This window comes from Papio anubis, chromosome 16, assembly GCF_008728515.1.
Source record: "Papio anubis isolate 15944 chromosome 16, Panubis1.0, whole genome shotgun sequence".
Taxonomy (NCBI): Eukaryota; Metazoa; Chordata; class Mammalia; order Primates; family Cercopithecidae; genus Papio; species Papio anubis.
The window spans coordinates 22,733,037-22,751,166 of NC_044991.1; the positions used below are offsets into that span (position 1 = coordinate 22,733,037).

Here is an 18,130-nt window from a genome sequence, read left to right on the forward strand (position 1 = left end):
CCAAAGCATACAGTTGAATGGGTTGAATGTTCACTTTTCTATTTCTGGCTGGAATACAGTATCTACAGTCTTGGTAGGCTTCAGTCATGGTTGAGGGTGATTTCTAGGAGGTGTGTGATCTTTGCCGAAACTGTATGTATCTACCCATGATGACAGGATTTCCCAGAAGCATCACAGAAAGGGTTCCTCTACCTTAAACAGTTCTGTTTGATAAATTTATTCCATCAAAAATATGAGTCAGAAAAAAATTTGAAGCCCTATACACAGTTCTGGGGTATCTGGATACCCTGCAGCCCTTTGCCTCTGGAATCCTTACTGTAGACAGTAAAGTCCATTTCATCCCAAATCTAATCAGTCTGAAAGCTCATGGACCCAGGCATTTTCTTTCTTTCCCCCATGGTGATCAGAGATTTTCATTCCTCTGGCCTTTGATACTGTGAACCCCTGAGAGGTCTGCTGTGTCTGCCGGTAAAAAGGAAACTCCCCGGTGCCCTGTGGGGGTCACCTGTAGATCCTCTAACTTTGGCAATACACAGGGAGCACGTCTTTCTTAAACTCCAGATTAGGACATGATCAACATAACATTCGCTATGAGTGCTTTCTGAAGAGCTCAAGACCTGTACTCACCAGGGCATATACAGAAGGTCCCCACTGACCGAAACGGCAATCCAATTAGAATTCACCACCCAATGACACATTCGGGATCCATTGGGGGTTGCCTGGGAGAACGGTGGGCTTGGAAACTGGACTTCAGGGTAACTGCTTGGTGGTGGTTCAGTAAGTAGGTGTGGATGATAGCCTTAGTGACGTGGAGATGAGGTGAGGGGAATGTGACAACATCTGTCTCTCATAGTTTCTGGGTTAAAATTTGGAGCTGGATGTTCCAGAGAAACCATTTGTCTGTTTTAGCCACAGAATGTTTGTAAACACCAGAGAGAAAGGGAATGAGTAATACTGGAAAAATGATTATGGACCAGAAGAAAAGAATAGTATAAATAATAGGGGCGGTGTCACCTTATTCCAAGCACTGAAGACAGTTGTAAATTCGCATTTGACCAATATGTCTGGAGTGCACACCAGTGCCAGGCATGGGGCTAGATGCTTTACCCACTGTGCAGCTACCTTGGCCTCATAGGCCTGTGAGGAATGGATGTTAGTGCTGTCCTGTGGGTTTGGAAACCAAGGTGCAGAGAGGTGTCTTGTTGGAGTGCTCAGATCTCCTACCCCCAACCCTACTGGTTTCTCACCCCTCGCCTCCTATCTAGCAGTTCCAGATGCTGGGAGCACCCTGACTTGGCAGGCTGCCCCAGACTCTGTGGCAGGGCCTCCCCCCAGAACCCTTATTCTTTCCCCAGCATGCAGCATCCCTTCCCGGGCCACTGGACACAGCTTTTCATCCTCTGGGTCCATCTGGAGACAGAAACCACAACGTTCAGTATAGAGAGCTATTACCTATGAGAAGCAAGTAATTGTAAGATATAGGGAGGCTGTGTGGTTCTCTAGGGCTGAGGGAGTGTACCCAGTAAAGAATGAACATGGGAGGAGGTGTGGTTCAGCCCACAGGACACAGAGATATGTCCACTGTTTGACCAGGCCAGAGCCAGTCTGGAGTTGCTGGCAAGTGGTAGCCCCCTGAGTGTGGGCAGGAGAGCAGCCACCAGCTTCCAGCGGTGATGGGTGCCAGGGAGTCCAGGCACCTGCCCAGGCAGGAGGCCTTGGGAGTGTGGGGGCTCTGGTTTCCATGTAGAGAAGGATGTGGGAAGATCATCACCAGGCCGAGACTGCAAGGTGGCAACGGGACAGTGCTCTGGGCCCGTGGCTGGGCAGGCCTCTGGATGTCCTCAGCCATCACTGACCCAGGAGGTCTCCTGCCTCCTCAGTGCCCCTCAGTGCACTCCACTGACACAGCTCAGCACCCTGCATATCGTGGGAGAAACAGCCGAAGGAATGCAGCGTGTCTCAGTGTGGATAGTGACAAGGGCTTCAGGACCTGAGAGACAGTAAACTGACAATAGCTGTGCAAAGCCACCTCCAGTGTACTCACTACCCACCCTGTCAGAAGGAACAACCCTCTCCTTGTACAAAGACTGCACCTTCACGGTACCCCATCATCACCGTGCCCCAGGGCAGCCCCGCGATACTGTGCGTGGTGGCCTGCCTGCCCGCCCAGCACTGTGTCTTCCCCCTTTTCTCTCACCTGGCCTGGCACACAGTAAGTTCTCAAGCATCATTTGCTGCCTGGACTCACATTGCCACAGTCAGGGTCACAGCCCCTTGGTGAGAGTGCAGGGCGGCACCCCTGGGGAAGGGACAGATTCTAGTGCACCTGGCCCTGTCATCTTCTGCTTTCAGAAATCCCATTACTAGAAACTGCAAAGGTCAGAACATCTGAGTCTTTGATAGAATCTGTTGGAGATTCTGGTAGTTGCTGCTATAAGGCTGGTGCATGAGCCACTTTATTGTTCAACCCTAAGCCTTAAGAGGCCAGCAGACGCCCTTTCCGAGGCTGACAGGCCCAGGTGCTGAGTAGTGTTTCCTTGAATGTCTCTCCTTTGTAGGCTGACTGATGATATGTAAGCTGAATAGAGATGTCACTTGCTTTCCCCTTTTCAAGTTCACATTGGATTATAGCTAATCTTTCAGTGCAAGGACAGCACGCATACACCAGAGGCAGAGCTCAAAAGTTTCCTGGGCATTGTCTCTAGCATGTCCAATCAGTTTCCCCCTTTGAACAGGAGCTGTCAGCCTGCTGTTCTACCCGTCTCCCCACAAGCCCACACGTTTCAGAGAACAGCTGTGGCTGTCACCTGCCTCATTTCACACAGTTTGGACAGGGGTCCCATTTGGGGGCCTTCACCCAGGGTTGTATGCATGTGCCAAGCTCGGTACCAGCTCCTAGGCATGATGCAGGGAGGACCCAGACCTCCAAATTGGGATATGAGGTTCAGAGAACAGTCTCCCTATCTCCCAGCCTGGATTTCAGACTTCTCCTCACCCGCTAAGGTCACTCTCACTGAGTCCCAGCAAGTCTCCTTGTCTCCTCTCTCGGTGGGCATGCCCTGGTCCGAATTACTCCCGGGCATAGCCCCTCTCCCTCACGCAGGCAGGCTGCCTCTCAATGCTTTGCAGGGCTCAGCTTGAGAAGGCATGGCAGGTCCTGACAGCCAAGAACCACCACACTTTCTTGCCTGATCTTCAGCGCCCCCACAGTCTGGCTTCCATGTCCCCCTCTAGCCTTGTGCTCACCTGGCAACAGCATCTGCCCAGGCCAGGCCTTCCCCAGTTCTCACGGACCAGAGCAGCCTCCTGGGTGGGCCCAGTGTCAGCCTGGATAGGCTCTCCCAGTTCTGGGGTTGCCATGCTGCCATGAGGCTGTTACATTTGATAATACCAAGTTTCACTCAGCAATGGCCTCTTGTGTGCATTTTAGTTTTCTAAGTACATCATCATAAGTTTGCAAGCAGGGACCATGTCCTAAATTTATCTGACTTGCCTACAGTCCCCAGTAGGCACATGACAGACACCACTCAGTGGCTGATGGGAAAGCCGAGGCCCAGCTTGGGAGACTTCTGACAACAGGGCCACAGGAGATACCCCCCACCCCTGGTGGAGTGTTGGAGAAGACAGACAAGCTGCCTTCAAGGACATGCATTCTCTGATCATTAGGCTTGTGCCGCAGATGAGGTTTTGTGGGTAGAGTTAGCAGGGTTCTACAAAGAAGTGCTGCCAGTGAATGTTTGCTCTGCGTGGATTCCAGCCTGACTTCTCCTTTTTTCAGCTTGCCAAGCTTCCGTCCGGTTCACACAGTTAGGTGCTGTCATTAGGGACTTGTCTATGAGTGGCGTGTGTCCTGGTGAAGGCAGTAGCCTGTGCGATGACATCTGACAGAAACTTACTGCGGTTTGGGCCTGGGTGGCAGGAGCCCAGGGAGGACCTGTGGGGCTGGAGCTGGCATCTTGTCACAACAAAGCCCTGTGACTCTGGAACAGTGGAGGGTGGGTCCAGTTTTACACATGGCAAGTGGCTCAAGCCCCACCCTACCCATTCTCAGGCAGCACAGTTCTCACTGAGCAGCAGGTGGCCATCACTGTCACAGCCGCTGACCTTGTCACCAGGGTCAGGGCAGCATCAGCTGTGCCACTGCGGCTGGTTCGAGGTTCACTGGCATACCTCCCCGGTGTGGTGGCACTCCCCTCCAGAGCAGCCCCCTGAGCCACCTCTACCTACGGAGCCAGCCGGGGAGCTCAGGTGTGGCCCATGGCAGACCGTGGGGCCCAGGTGCCTACAGCTGTTTCTCCTCCGTGTGCTGAGCTCATCCATAGACAGTGTCGGGGTCGCTGTGACACACCCCTACTTCTTCCTGCCTAGGTTGCACAATTGCACAGTGATTAATTTACCTCCTCTTAGGAAATACTGTAGCTCTTTTTTTGTTGTCGTTGTTTTTGAGACACAGTCTCGATCTGCCCCCGAGGCTGGAGTACACTGGTGTTTGGCCCACTACAACCTTCGCCTCCTGGGTTCAAGCAATTCTCCTGCCTCAGCCTCCTGAGTAGTTGGGACTACAGATGCATGCCACCATACCCGGCTAATTTTGTATTTTTAGTAGAGACGGAGTTTCACCATGTTGCATTCCTGACCTCATAATCCGCCCGCCTTGGGCTCCCAAAGTGCTGGGATTACAGGCATGAGCCACCGTGCCTGGCTCATACTGTAGCTCTTACAGCAAACAAACGAAAAACAAATTGGCCTAATAATTTTTATTTCTGCTTTCACTAGATGGAGCTAGACATTTTTTTTTTTTTTAAAGAAAGAAAGAAAACCCCATAGGAGTTTACAGAGACTGAACGTCCCGCCAGGCATGTGTCACTTTGGGTTAGCTGAGTGCCCTGCCACCCTCAGCCAAGTGCCCACAGCAGCACATCAGACGGGTCAAGCAAGCACATTTGCTTCCCCAGGCACAAGCGAGTGGCACCCTGGTGGGTGTCCGCTTGTCAGCCACTCCTCAGCAGACGGGGTTGGGGGCAGGCCAGCCCCGCCCCTGGCACCCAGTGTTGCGCAGGCTCTGTGGACCTGGGACCTTCTTGGCAGGCTCTGGACTGCAGCAGCAGCTTCCACACCACCTCTTTGTTCACCTCAGTCTGTGTGAACCCAGCTTCCAGGATTGTTGCCTGCTGCTCTAAGATGCCCGTGGCCTTAGCCTTGTTCTGCAATGAATGGGAATGAGCCTATGTCTCCTGTGGCCCTGTGCACACCCTGCCTTGGGTCCTCATGCCCAGCCTGTCAAGAGGGATGGGAGTCATCCATGCGTTGGGTCCCCTGACATCCCCAGAGGGAACAAGTGGGGACAGCACCTCCCGAGCCCAGAGCCAAGGGGCCACTCTTCCCTCAGAGGAAGTCACAAAAGGTCCTAGAACCCAGCCCATCCCCTTCTCCAGGGGCTGTCATGCCAGCCCCCAGACCTCCCGTCCTCCCTCTGATTTTCTAGCCTCTTGTCCATTGAAATGGAAAACAGATCTTGTTTTGGGAGGGGCCTTTCCCACCCCTTCTCAGGGTGCCTGTGCAGTACAGGCCGGTCTCCCGCCCACTCCAGGTTCTTATGAACTTCAAGAAACTGTCCTCTAACCTTCTCAGGACTGTGAGGCAGATGGACGCTGCCAGGCCAGCCCTTGCCAGTCCACGAGCAAGCATGCCAGTTGGTGACGCTCCTGCAGGGCTGCAGCTCAGCCTATGCCCCGTGGCACCTCACACCCCACGGCACCCCACACCCCCGCAGGCCTCACCTGCTCATACTTGTATCGTCCAGGCTATGGCTCACGGTTGTCCTGGTGCCTGAAACCCCTGCCTCCTGGGCCTCCCATGTCAGCCTCTCCGTGCTTGCTCCACAGGGCCTGATGCACTCCAGCGGCCCCGTGGGCCGGCACCGGCAGCTCATCCTGGTTCTAGAGGGGGAGCTCTACCTCATTCCTTTCGCCCTCCTGAAGGGAAGCTCCTCCAACGAGTACCTCTACGAGCGCTTCGGCCTCCTTGCTGTCCCTTCCATCCGCTCCCTTAGCGTGCAGTCCAAGGTAAGGCTCACACACATGGTGGGGGACCAAGGGCTTGTTCTCGGGTCTCGAGGCACTGTCTATCTGGTCGGACTGGGCTGTGTTACTAAGGCATAGCGGTGATCTCCTCAAAAGTGTTGATTTTATGATTTGCATGCAGGTAGCGTAACTTTAGAGTAGTTCTGTCCAAAAGTGGGGCTTGGCCCTCATGACCCCTGGCCATTCTTTGCTGCCTCGGAAAGCCACAATTTGTGTCATGTCTAAGTTTCTTTGCTGTGACATCAGGGTTCTGAGCTGCTCTGAGGTACACAGTGAAGCTTGAGGCCTGACTGAGCACCTGAGGGGGCTGGTCACCCACCATCCACACGATGCCCAGTGGGCAGAGCAGAGCCACCCAATTCACCTGGCCCTTGAGCTGACTGTTGGCTGGGCCCCAGGCAGGGAAGGCAGACAAGCAAGAGTGGAGTCGAGTAGAAAACAGCCCGACAGGCCAATGGAACTAAAAACAAGTCAGGTGGCTTTCAGGGGACAGGCAGGGACTCAGGTCTCATTGAGCAAGAATAATCAGTTTGGAAAGAAACACCCAAAATCAAGAGAGTAACAGTGGGCCACCCTGAGTCATGGGTCTCACCCCACTGCCACCCTTGGCCCTGCCCACCTGATTAGAAACTTTTGAGCCAAACTTTAATCTTCTTCCCCTTCTCCAAACTCTCAGAGACCCCAAAATCCTGGCTTCCCTCTGACCCCTCCACAGTCCCACAGGGCTCCGCACCTGCCTCGCACTCCACTTGCAGCATCCCTGCCTGCTCGGCTACAGGACTGTCTTTACCACAAGGGCTTGCATTGCTCCATCCTCCAACTCCGGATGCCCTCGAGCTGCCAGCTGCTCTCAGAGCCCTCAGACCCCATCTGCCCTAATACCCCATGGCAGGTGGGACAGGTCTTACCCAGATGGTCCTCTTTACAGTGGTGGAAAGCATAGGCGGGGTTAGGAACCAAGGCTAGGCCCTGTGCATGGGTGGCCCCCACAGGACCTGTCTTGGCCGCTTTGATGACTTGCTCATTGGTGTGGCCTAAGTGGGGTCAGTTTCTGCCTCATGGGTTTTTGCAGATCTGAATTTTGACCATTTTTGTAGCTGGATAATACTTTTCTTATGAAGCAAAGAATCAGTTCAAAGTGAAAGAAGTTATTTTCTCTAGGTTTCTGAAGTTTCCATGGCTGATTCTGAATCCCAGATAGGAATCGAGCTGGCCTTCTCGACACTCCTGCCACCCAGTGGCCCACTGCCCTGGCTGATAGCAGCACTCTGGGTATCAGATGCCTCCACCTTCAGAAAACTTTTATTTTGATAACAACAGCCAGCTAGCTGTTTGTAGCTTAACCAGAGACCCGGAAGAGGCCATCTCCTGACAGGCACCTGGTGTTTCTCTTACCCAGAGTTTAAGGCATCACCAACCAGAGGCACCAAAAAATTATTTTGAAGTAACTTCATACTTAATGTTTCCCAAAAAGTACCAAAAGTCATCATAGGGGAAACTCAGGCAGACATTATTGGGCTTCTTTATGCTGATTTTCTCATTCAGTGATACTTTCTACTTTGCAGCATATAAGGCAGAAGGGAACTAGAATCTTGTCAGTATGTAGAGCTTCTTAAAGGACTTAGTTTAGCCCTGTCTCCCCAAGACTGACTTGCTTGTTTGCACGATTTAAACAAAATCACTCTTCAAAGTCCCTGACTTATCAGGAGTGGGTTTCCTCTTATTTAGGAGCCACACAGGGAGGTCTGTGGGGATGAGGATTGTGGAGCAGGCTGGCCATCCTGGGTTCCATGGGCTCTGTCCACTCTGTCATATCAGGGCCTCCTCCCCCAGTCCTCTCAGGACCCCTACCATCCAATTCTGATGATTTTTTTTTTTTTTTTTTTTTTTTGAGACGGAGTCTGGCTCTGTCACCCAGGCTGGAGTGCAGTGGCCGGATCTCAGCTCACTGCAAGCTCCGCCTCCCGGGTTCACGCCATTCTCCTGCCTCAGCCTCCCGAGTAGCTGGGACTACAGGCGCCCACCACCTCGCCCGGCTAGTTCTTTTGTATTTTTTTTTTTCAGTAGAGACGGGGTTTCACCGTGATAGCCAGGATGGTCTCGATCTCCTGACCTCGTGATCCACCCGTCTCGGCCTCCCAAAGTGCTGGGATTACAGGCTTGAGCCACCGCGCCCGGCCCAATCCTGATGATTTTCAAGGGCTCATCACAGCAGGCGTGATTCTCAGTAAGTTAGGCACCTGTGTCAAAAAGATGTTGAAAAATAAGAGTGAATGAGGTGACTGGGGAAACAGGTAGATTCAAGCTCAACCAGCAGAGAGCTGGTCATCCCTGTGCTCACCTGACCACTGCCGGGCAGCCTGGCTGTTCTGTCTGACGGGTGGTCTGCTTTGTCCCCTCCCCTCCTAGTCTCACTTACGGAAGAACCCACCCACATACTCCAGCTCCACATCCATGGCGGCTGTCATCGGCAACCCCAAGCTCCCATCAGCCGTGATGGACAGGTGGCTGTGGGGGCCCATGCCGTCGGCTGAGGAAGAGGCCTACATGGTGTCCGAGCTGCTGGGCTGCCAGCCCCTAGTGGGCAGTGTAGCCACCAAGGAGAGGGTCATGAGCGCCCTGACCCAGGCTGAGTGCGTCCACTTTGCCACTCACATCTCCTGGAAGCTGTCGGCCTTGGTCCTCACGCCCAGCATGGACGGCAACCCTGCCAGCAGCAAGAGCTCCTTTGGCCACCCCTACACGATCCCTGAGTCCTTGCGGGTGCAGGACGACGCCAGTGACGGGGAAAGCATCTCGGACTGCCCGCCCCTGCAGGAGCTGCTGCTCACGGCCGCCGATGTCCTGGACCTGCAGCTGCCCGTGAAGCTGGTGGTGCTTGGCTCCTCCCAGGAGTCCAACAGCAAAGTCACAGCCGACGGAGTCATCGCACTGACAAGGGCCTTCCTGGCTGCTGGCGCTCAGTGTGTCCTCGTGTCTCTGTGGCCTGTGCCAGTGGCTGCTTCTAAGATGTTCATCCATGCCTTCTACTCATCCCTGCTGAATGGCCTGAAAGCCAGCGCCGCCCTGGGGGAGGCCATGAAGGTGGTGCAGAGCAGCAAGGCCTTCTCGCACCCCTCCAACTGGGCAGGTGGGAGTTCAGCCGGCTGCGGGTGCCTGTCAAGGCCTGGGGCTCAGTCCTCACAGCCCCCTGACTTTTATTCTGCAAGTGGGGTTAGGGAGGGGAGGGAAGGAGAGAGCAGGGCAGGGCCAGCTGCAGAAGACTCAGGGAGAGAGCCTGTGTGCTGAGTTTTCCTTCTGCCAAATGAGTTTTTCCTACTATTAAGATCATCTTTGGACCAGGGAGCAACTGAACCATTTGCCATGGGAGTGTGAATGTGAAACTCCTCCTGATGTCAGTGTACACTGGATGACCCATTCCATTGCACCCTCACTTAAACCATGACTGTAGAAAGGAGTGTGTGGTAGAAAGACTTAGGATGGATCTAGCTCCATGTCCTGGCTGTGTGGCCTGAGATAGGTTACTTACGCTCTCTGAAGCTGTGTCCTCAGCGGTAACAAGGGGATGATGGTGGTGCTGATGACACCACCCGGTCCACATTTGAGAAGATCTGTAAGGAGTGTACTGAATATTTTGTGAAGCTTCAGGCCCTGCATGTTCTAGAATACATTCTCTTAGTGGGCCTGCCTGGAGGGTCTAGGGAGTAAAGAGAGAATGTTCCTGTGACATCTGGTCACAGGGGAGGTGGGAAGGCAGGCACGTACAGAGCTGCCTCTCAGCTCTAGACAACAACCTGCTTCCCCTGGGGTCCCTGTGGAAAGCTGCCCACAGCAGCCACTCAGAGGGCTCTGCTGTGCAGAAGACCCTGCCAGGCCAAGACTCACAGAGTACAAACCAAACCCTGGGCCTATTCCCTCACTGGCCTCTCAGCCAGCCGGGACTGTTTTACCCACATGCGTCATGATGCGTCAGCCTGTGGTCTTCTCTCAGCATTGGCCCCCGAAACTCCCCAGGGTGTTACGAAAATTTAGAGCAAAGCAAAAGTCCCCCGCCCCCCATGGGTAACATCAGCCATAACTGCAAAGCAGAGTGTCTGAAAGTGTCTCCAACTTTGGGAAAAAGAGGAATACCGAAAATCCTGTTTTCTTAACATAAATCCAGTTGACACATCCTGATACTGCTGGTGTCATTTTCCAAAGGTGGGTCAGCCCTGGGGTGGAGCCACAGCACTGCCAGGCCCTGTCAGCCAGCAAACAACACAGCTGCAGGGGTGGCTGCCTGGCAGCCCCAGGTGCTGGTGTCAGGCGTTTGGTCATGCTGTTGAAAGATGGAAACATTTTGCTTACTTTACAAACACAACTGGAGTATTTTTCAAAGAGTTATTCAAAAAACAGAATTGTTCCTGTTTCTTCAAGCGGCTGAAAAGCATTTAGTTGGTCCAACAGGCACACACCCCACCCTGCCTACTCACCTCACGGCCATCCCTTGGTTCTGCCAGGCGGAGCATGCACAGGCAGGCACAGAGGGCTGCTCACCTGCTTCTCCTGCTCTTAGGAGACACAGAAAGTAGAGGTGACCCCTGTGGCTTCCATTATTGTCCTCATCACACAAGTCCTGGCAGTCAGAAGGGGCTTTGGGCCCCACAGCATCCCACAAAACCTACTGCAGGGCTTGTGGGGACCTGGCCCCTTTCCTGTCTCTGCAGGTCTGTCCAGTGTGCTTACGGGCATGGCATTTTGAAAAGGGTCTTTGTTTGTTTAGTTTTGTTGATAGATAATATAAGTCACAACTTTGTTCCGGATGAAACCATTTTTAGTGATGCTCTCCTATTACCTTTAAAAACAGCTCATTCTCTTAGAAAACCCTTTCCCTACATGATTTGGGGGCAGGCTGGTCCTAAAGTTGCCTGTGGGCTTGAGAAACCTGCTCCCCCAGGCCCTGTTTTGGAAGGCAATGTGGAAAGGAACAGTGGGATGCTGTGCTCCTCAGCCCAGTTGGTCTTTCCCAGCCGAGCTTGTTTGCTGGTTTAGAACTGGAGGAGTAGCCGCTCCCTGCCTCCCCGTGGCCCCAAGGAGGAGATACGTGCACCTCCCCTGCCCTGGCATGTCCCCTCCTAAAGGCCTGAGGATAGACACAGATGAATTTCATGAAAAAAAATGCAGCTTTTCCCACTGTACTTCCCTTGGCTCCTTTCTGCAAAACAGCAGGCCCCACTTACCTGAACAGCTAAGCAATATTGATTATTAAAAGGAAGGGGGCAAAGGGGTGCCACATCACCATCCAGTGAGTCAGATGCCCCAGTCTAGCCTGTGAGCTGCTCCCCTGCCAGGCCCTGCTCTTTCTGCTGGGTTAACCTTGAGGCATAAGTGAGCCCTAGAAGCCGGGGTGGGGCTGGGGTCTCCAGCCGCTCTGCTGAGGGTATCCTCCTTTGCTCTCTGCAGGGTTCATGCTCATCGGGAGTGATGTTAAGCTGAACAGCCCCTCATCACTCATCGGCCAGGCCCTCACAGAGATCCTGCAGCACCCAGAGCGCGCACGGGATGCCCTGCGAGTGCTGCTGCACCTGGTAAGGGGGTCGGGCACCTTGCACTCAACAAGAGCTGGCAGTGCTGTGCAAGAAGGGGAAGGCAAGGGTTTCCTTACATCGGGATGTGAGCAGGTGGAGAGGACATCATGACTGGGGCCATGTCCAGGACAGCACTGACCGGCTTCCGCAGACGTCCCTGGGATAAGCCTGCTTGGGAGACCCATGTCCCAGCAAAGCGTGATGCACAAAGTGGGCAGCATCCCCAGGGTGCTTCGGCAGATGTCCCCGGGATGAGCCCACTGGCTTGAGGGGTGGGCACAGTGGGTGGTGCCATACAGGCGGCTGTAGTAGCAGTACTCGCCAGGACCCTGGGGGAAGGGCAGCCAATGACAGTGACCCATACCCTAGCAGCTTCCAGGTCATGTGGCTTTGGGCAAGTCACTTTGGCTCTCCGAGCCTCAGTGCTCTCATCTGGAAAGGGTGGTAACAGTTGAATGTTTCAAGGTTATCATGAGGATTTGAGAAAATGCAAGTACTCGCCGCACAGTAGAGTCCTATTTTACCATCAGATGACTCCAGTCTGCCCCTAATGAGTCCAAGTTTGATCGTGCCCTTGACCAGCCTGCCCCAACTTCTGTGGAGCCCAGGCAAGAGCACAAATGGAGGGCCCACATCTACAGGTGTAAATGTTATCAATTGAGTCAAGAAGCAGTGACATCAAACTTGTTTCATCCTTCTACCTTTGGAACAACCTGGAAGGCTGTTTCAAATCATTTAGAGTGCTGTGCCAGAAAGACCAGCCCTAGCCCACCCCACATCTTCCTAGCCCAGTGCCAGCCTGGGGCCCATGCAGTGTGGGTGAACAGCCATGCCACAGCCAAGCTCCTTCCAAATCTGCCACAGACCCCAGGGCCTCCTTGCAGGCTGGTTGCTGCACAGCCTGGCTCTGTCCATGGTTAAGATGGAGGACCTAGGGCAGTGTCCACGCAGGCCTGGGAGCGAGCATGTCTCCTGGGCTATGCAAACTTCTTGCCCGTGGGTTGGGTCTGATCAGGTCCCTCTGTTCAGACCTGTGGCACCTGGGCCTGTGCGTGGTAGCTCTCCATGCACTTCTGAGGATAGAGTCACACACATTTCTTAAGCTTAGGGTCTCCTCAGGCCTGAAAGTAATCAGTATGTGAACACTGTGACGAGCAAGCCCCCAGCATTCCCCTAGTTGGCTCGAGGAGGCCAACGCCCAGGGTGCTGGGAGGCCCTCTCCATTGTTACCCCGTATCTGGAAACTGCCTAGAGCCTTTCAGTTCTCAGGTCCCGTCACCCGCAAAGTCCCTCTGTCCTTGCTGCCACTGTACACTGCTTTTTTGGGATAGTGGAACTGCCTTCTCTACCCATTAGCCGCCTCCTCCCAGGCCAGGCCTCTTAGCTGCCCCCACATGGCCTTGAGGCCCCTCAGGCCCATTTAAGGGTTTCCTCTTTTTCCTTGGTATTATCTCCTGGGGTGGATGCAGGAGTGTGGGGGCCATGGGTCAAGTTCCCCAGCCCCTACCTTCTAACACCTCCTGGATATTCCTTGATCCAGTAGGCAGTGTCTTGGAGGCCCGCCCTGTCTGAGTGACAGCCAGGGCTGATCTTCTGTCCTCCCGGGCAGGCTTGTTTCCTCCTGGCTGATGTGAGTACACACTTCCTCCTGTCTGGACGCCTGTGCTCCGGCATCCCAGTGTTTACTGTTTAAAAAAAAAAAAAAGCCTCAGGTCATCTTGGATCACTCATGCCCCTCCATTGAGGGCACATGTGCCTCACAGGGCACCAACATCCCAGAGTGGACAGGGGTTTCCACTAGAGAGAGGCCCAGGGAGGCCCGATGAAAGCTGTTTGCACTACTGTTATTTGGTGTTTTTTTGGGGGGGACGGGGTATAGAGCTGGGGTCTCGCTATGTTGCTCTGGCTTGTCTTGAACTCCTGAACTCAAGTGATCTACCCATCTTGGCCTCCTAAAGTGTTAGGATTACAGGTGTGAGCCACTGCGCCTCTCAGCTGTCCCCACTTAGCCTTGAGACCCTGCACTACTGTTAAAACACTCACTCATATAGTTCATGCAGCAGTGACTTGGGTGACCAGCGTAGAAGTGCCAGGCAACTGTTCAGGCCCTGGATGACAGGAGGACACTTCCCGGTGGAGGGAGGTATAGGCTCCAGAGGCCAGTGCGGAGGGACGAAGGCTGAGTGGGAGGAATGGGGAAGAAGGGCATTGCCAGCCAAGACCCCATGATGAGGCTGGGCTGTGGGCAGCGAGGGGGTTCCTGAAGGGCCTGAGGGTTTATCCCTAGTGGGCAGGAGCCATTACAGGGTTTGAGGCAGGCCCCTGTGTGTTCAGACACGTTGCTTTACTGTCTGTGGAGAGTGTGCAAGGGGTTGGTTTAGGGGAGGGACAGAATCCTTCTGTTGTACCAGCCCTCGAGGGCTCTGATTGTAAAATCCTTCCCTTCTGTACCCTCCCTCGCAAGATGCCTGGTCAGTGCCCCACTGTCACATCCTTAGGCCTGGCCATGTGGGCCACGTGAGGTTGCAGCAGTCAGCCTTGCTTCACCCCTGGGGCTTTGTGTACCCTCAAAGCCATGTGGACAGAAACCAGGGCTTGCCTGGGTCTCTGACTCACCCCCAATTTCCCCCCAGGTGGAAAAGTCCCTGCAGCGCATCCAGAATGGGCAGCGCAATGCCATGTACACGTCCCAGCAGAGCGTGGAGAACAAAGTGGGCGGCATCCCTGGCTGGCAGGCCCTCCTCACCGCTGTGGGCTTCCGGCTGGACCCCCCAACCAGCGGCCTGCCAGCAGCTGTCTTCTTCCCAACCTCTGACCCGGGTGACCGGCTCCAGCAGTGCAGCAGCACCCTCCAGTCCCTGCTGGGTGAGCTGCGGGTGTAGGGCTGGGGCAACAGGTCTGGCCAACAGCAGGTGGAACAGTTGGTGGCCTTGGGCCCCGCATTCATGAGGATGCTGGATCTCCCAGCTAGGAGCAGGGTGTTCTGAGAAATGGCAAGGGGTCCCAGACACACGTCCAGCTGTGCTGAGCTTCTGAAAAATGCCACCGATGCCGAGGATTTAGGGTTCTTTCCCCTGGGAAGGTTTTTGGGTGCAGAGGCTCTTCTGAATAACTTCTACCCTTTTTCCTTGGTTTAGGTCTGCCCAATCCTGCCCTCCAAGCCCTTTGCAAACTCATCACTGCCTCGGAGACGGGAGAGCAGCTCATCAGCCGGGTAAGTCGAGCCTGGAGGGCTGAGCCAGGGCCTGAGGCCCATGCTGATTTGGAAAGGCAGAGCAATTTGGCCCTAAATAGGAACCTGTAAGTTAATGCAGTCTCATTGCCTTTGTGATTCGAAGGAGAAGATGAGGGCTGGTAGTAAGAGAATAGCCCTCCCTGGCAAGTGCTGTTTACCTGCTATTTCCATCTATGATGCCAAGGCATCCGTGCCAGCGGTGCTGCCCCTTCCCAGGATGATGGGAGGCCGTGCCAGCAGACACTGGCCACTATTGGCATTGTCAGGTGCACCTGTGGCCCTGATGAAGCTGTGCGGCCAACCCCAGGGTGAAGCTGGGTGCTTGACTCAGCAGGGCACAGAGGGGCAGGTTTGCATAGTGTTTTCACTGGGTGCTGAGCATCAAGGGCCTTCAGAAGATGCTTATGGGGCCCCTGTCACGTGTGGTCTCAAGGCATTTCCTGAAATCTCCATTAAGTGGTCTCCTGAACCTTGTCCTCCTCACCACCAACTTTTTCAGCTGATTGACAAGTGTTACAGCCACCCTCCCCAAGCCACCAGGTGTGGGGCCAGCCTGCCAGGACAGCTGCAGGTGTTCCCATACTTCTTTGATCAAAGTACTTACCATGCTGGAACAAGATAGTCACTGAGGCAAAGCAGTGAACACAGGAGCAACTCTAATGCAAGATACTGCTTAGCAGATGTGCTTTCTTTTAGGAAAATACAGATCTAATTCAGGAGTTCAGAGGGTTCCAGTTCTTAGCATCATGTGGGTCCTTTGCAGCTTGGCCTGGGAGCTTCTCAGTACCCATGCTGCACCACTGCATTCTGGCCAGTGAGGGTCTGGACCAAGCCCTAGGGGGACAGCTGTGGGAGCACTTCTGGAGGCTGGAGCAGCCCTTGAAGAGCACAGAGCTGCTTTTCTGGCCATTCTGGAGTGTAACAATTTGAAAAAGTAATATGTGTTGTTGTTAGAGATATTTGCCAGCAAATTTCACTGAAGCAGAAGAAATATTTCTATGGAGAAATAAAGCTGCTCCATCTAGTATTAGCCTCTGAAACTCTGAGTGCTACCTGGGGCTGTTTCCACATGGATTTGGAACTTAGAACCAGCAGTGACCTGTACCCTTGGCTGAGTCCCTGCTCATTTTGTAATAAGTGTGTTATGCCTGCTTGTTGAATAGCATCAGGAAAACACTTCCAGGATATTGCGTATTAAAGCATCCTGAACCCAGGCAGTCTAGAGGTCTGTGTTCTACAAAATCTGAAAGCCAAAATTATATTCCATTTGCAGGGCTGTGCTGAGAGGCCAAAAAACCCAGTTGCTTAATTTCTTTGCTTTTAATGGGAACACAGGGACTTTCTGCCTGATATGCTGTCGGGCCCTAGGGATGTGTCCCGAGGCTGCCCCCAGTGGTGGCAGCTGGTGGATCTTTCCTGGGTCACTCGGGAACCAGGGACTTTGGTTTCCTGAGCTGGCTACAAACGCCCGCTGTGCTCTTTCCCCTCCTGAGCCTCTACTGGCTGGGAAGGGAGGCCTGGCTGCTGCTGCCCCTGAGCCCCTGGATCCGCACGCGGCTGGCCTGGGTGTGGCTGTCCGTTCTCCTGTGTGTCCCCTGCTGACTCTTGCTCCTCTCCCCTCCCAGTCAGAGCCGCGGGCCTGGTGTGGCGCTTCCTAAACAGTGATCAGCTCATGTTGCATAACAGCCTGTGCTTGAGTCTAAACTCTCTTCTTTCTCTCTCTTTTTCTTTCTTTTTCTTGTAATCTGCTGGCCGAAGGCTGTTAAAAATATGGTTGGAATGGTGAGTACTACTTTAAGTAGCAACTGTTGTCAGGTGAGCCCCTCAACCCACCCACCCCCGAGTTCCCCTGGGCAGGCTCTGAGCTCGGGGTGCACGTGCTGTCAAACGGAGCCACACAGGCTGTGGCGCTCCAGGCAGATGCCCACTGCCGCTGGCTCCGGCGGCCTGTCCCCTCCTCTGCTCTGGCTCCCCTCTTCCTGCTCCACCCTTCTTGTGTCCTTGATTGACCTCTTAAGGTCCACCACAACAGCAGGAGCAGAACCAGCTTTAAGTGAGTGACACTCTGTGAACCCACACACAGACCCCTGAGGAGAGGCCAGAGACCCTGAAATCTGAAAGGAAGTGGACACTCGAGTGGGCCACGTGGGTTATTCCTCAAGCTGTGAGGCTCTAAGATGTAACCAGGTTCCTCTTCGCCATCCACCTCAAGATCCCAAAGATGACTTAAGAAAGAGGGAGGTGGCCGGTCCCAACTCACCCCTTCTACTCTCCATGGCCTCTTCTGTGAGGCTCTCCCACACCTGAGGGAAGACATTAGGCTGGAAGCAGAACCCAGCCCCAGCCCCAGGAGGCCACACAGCCTCTCCTGCCCCACACAGCCTCTTGCCCCACTGCCCCATCAGCTTCCCACAGAGAGGACAGCAGGACAGCAGGTATGAATGCACCTGGAAAAGAATCTCAAATGCTACACTCGCGAGGGTCATTAGCGATGCCAGTGACAGGTGACATAAGAATAACGGGTCAAGTCTTGAGGAGGGCTGGAGGGGAAGGAGACACAGGGTGCTCACATTGTCCTCCCTTCCTCAGCTCCACCAGGTGCTGGTTCAGCTCCAGGCTGGCGAGAAGGAGCAGGACTTGGCATCAGCTCCCATTCAGGTCTCCATCAGCGTCCAGCTGTGGCGGCTCCCAGGATGCCACGAGTTCCTGGCAGCTCTAGGTAGGCAGAGCATCCTTGACTTAGTGGGTTCTTTAATTCCATCTTTTAAATCACTGCTTTTCCTCCTGGTTTCTATTGGGCAAAGGATCTCAGTGTCTTCTTAAATATTATTTAAAAATAGTTAACTCAGGCTGGGTACAGTGGCTCACGCATGTAATCCTAGCACTTTGGGAGGCTGAGGTGCGAGGGTCACTTGAAGCCAGGAGTTTGAGTCCAGCCTGGGCAACATAGGGAGACCCCATCTCTACAAAAATAAAAAAAAAATTAGCCGAGCATAGTGGTGCACACCTGTAGTCCCAGCTACTCAGGAGGACTGAGGCAGGAGGATCTCTTTTTTTTTTTTTCTTTCAAAAAAAAAAAGTTAACTTAGATTGTAGTGGTTTAGCAGGATTTCCAAATGGCACAAATGGCTTTGTGCCATTTCCTCTGCACTGTGATTTCATCTCTCTCATTTGTGCCCATTACCTTAAGATGAACCTGCTAGACTCTAGTATTATTGGAGGTCAAGTGTTATTAGGAGCTAAAG

General features: G+C 53.8%; 1 protein-coding gene and 1 long non-coding RNA gene across 5 annotated transcripts in view; one reads left to right on the top strand and one right to left on the bottom strand.

The window, feature by feature from the left end:
* TTC28 (tetratricopeptide repeat domain 28) overlaps window positions 1–18,130 on the top strand; it is a 719,970-nt gene that overhangs the window by 691,322 nt on the left and 10,518 nt on the right. For 3 of the 4 annotated variants that reach the window (XM_031656035.1, XM_031656037.1, XM_017945193.3), the window contains 7 exons: window positions 5,886–6,065; window positions 8,493–9,213; window positions 11,526–11,650; window positions 14,284–14,515; window positions 14,788–14,864; window positions 16,644–16,667; window positions 17,475–17,604. In XM_031656035.1, coding sequence (XP_031511895.1) covers window positions 5,886–6,065; window positions 8,493–9,213; window positions 11,526–11,650; window positions 14,284–14,515; window positions 14,788–14,864; window positions 16,644–16,667; window positions 17,475–17,604 — 1,489 coding nt within the window. The remainder of the gene's footprint in view (window positions 1–5,885; window positions 6,066–8,492; window positions 9,214–11,525; window positions 11,651–14,283; window positions 14,516–14,787; window positions 14,865–16,643; window positions 16,668–17,474; window positions 17,605–18,130) is intronic. The other variant, XM_031656036.1, reaches the window with a different exon arrangement.
* LOC103888293 lies at window positions 4,743–5,891 on the bottom strand. Its single transcript, XR_652751.4, has 2 exons — window positions 5,781–5,891; window positions 4,743–5,204 (listed from the first exon to the last, which is right to left on the bottom strand). It is a non-coding gene; the product is annotated as an uncharacterized LOC103888293 (long non-coding RNA).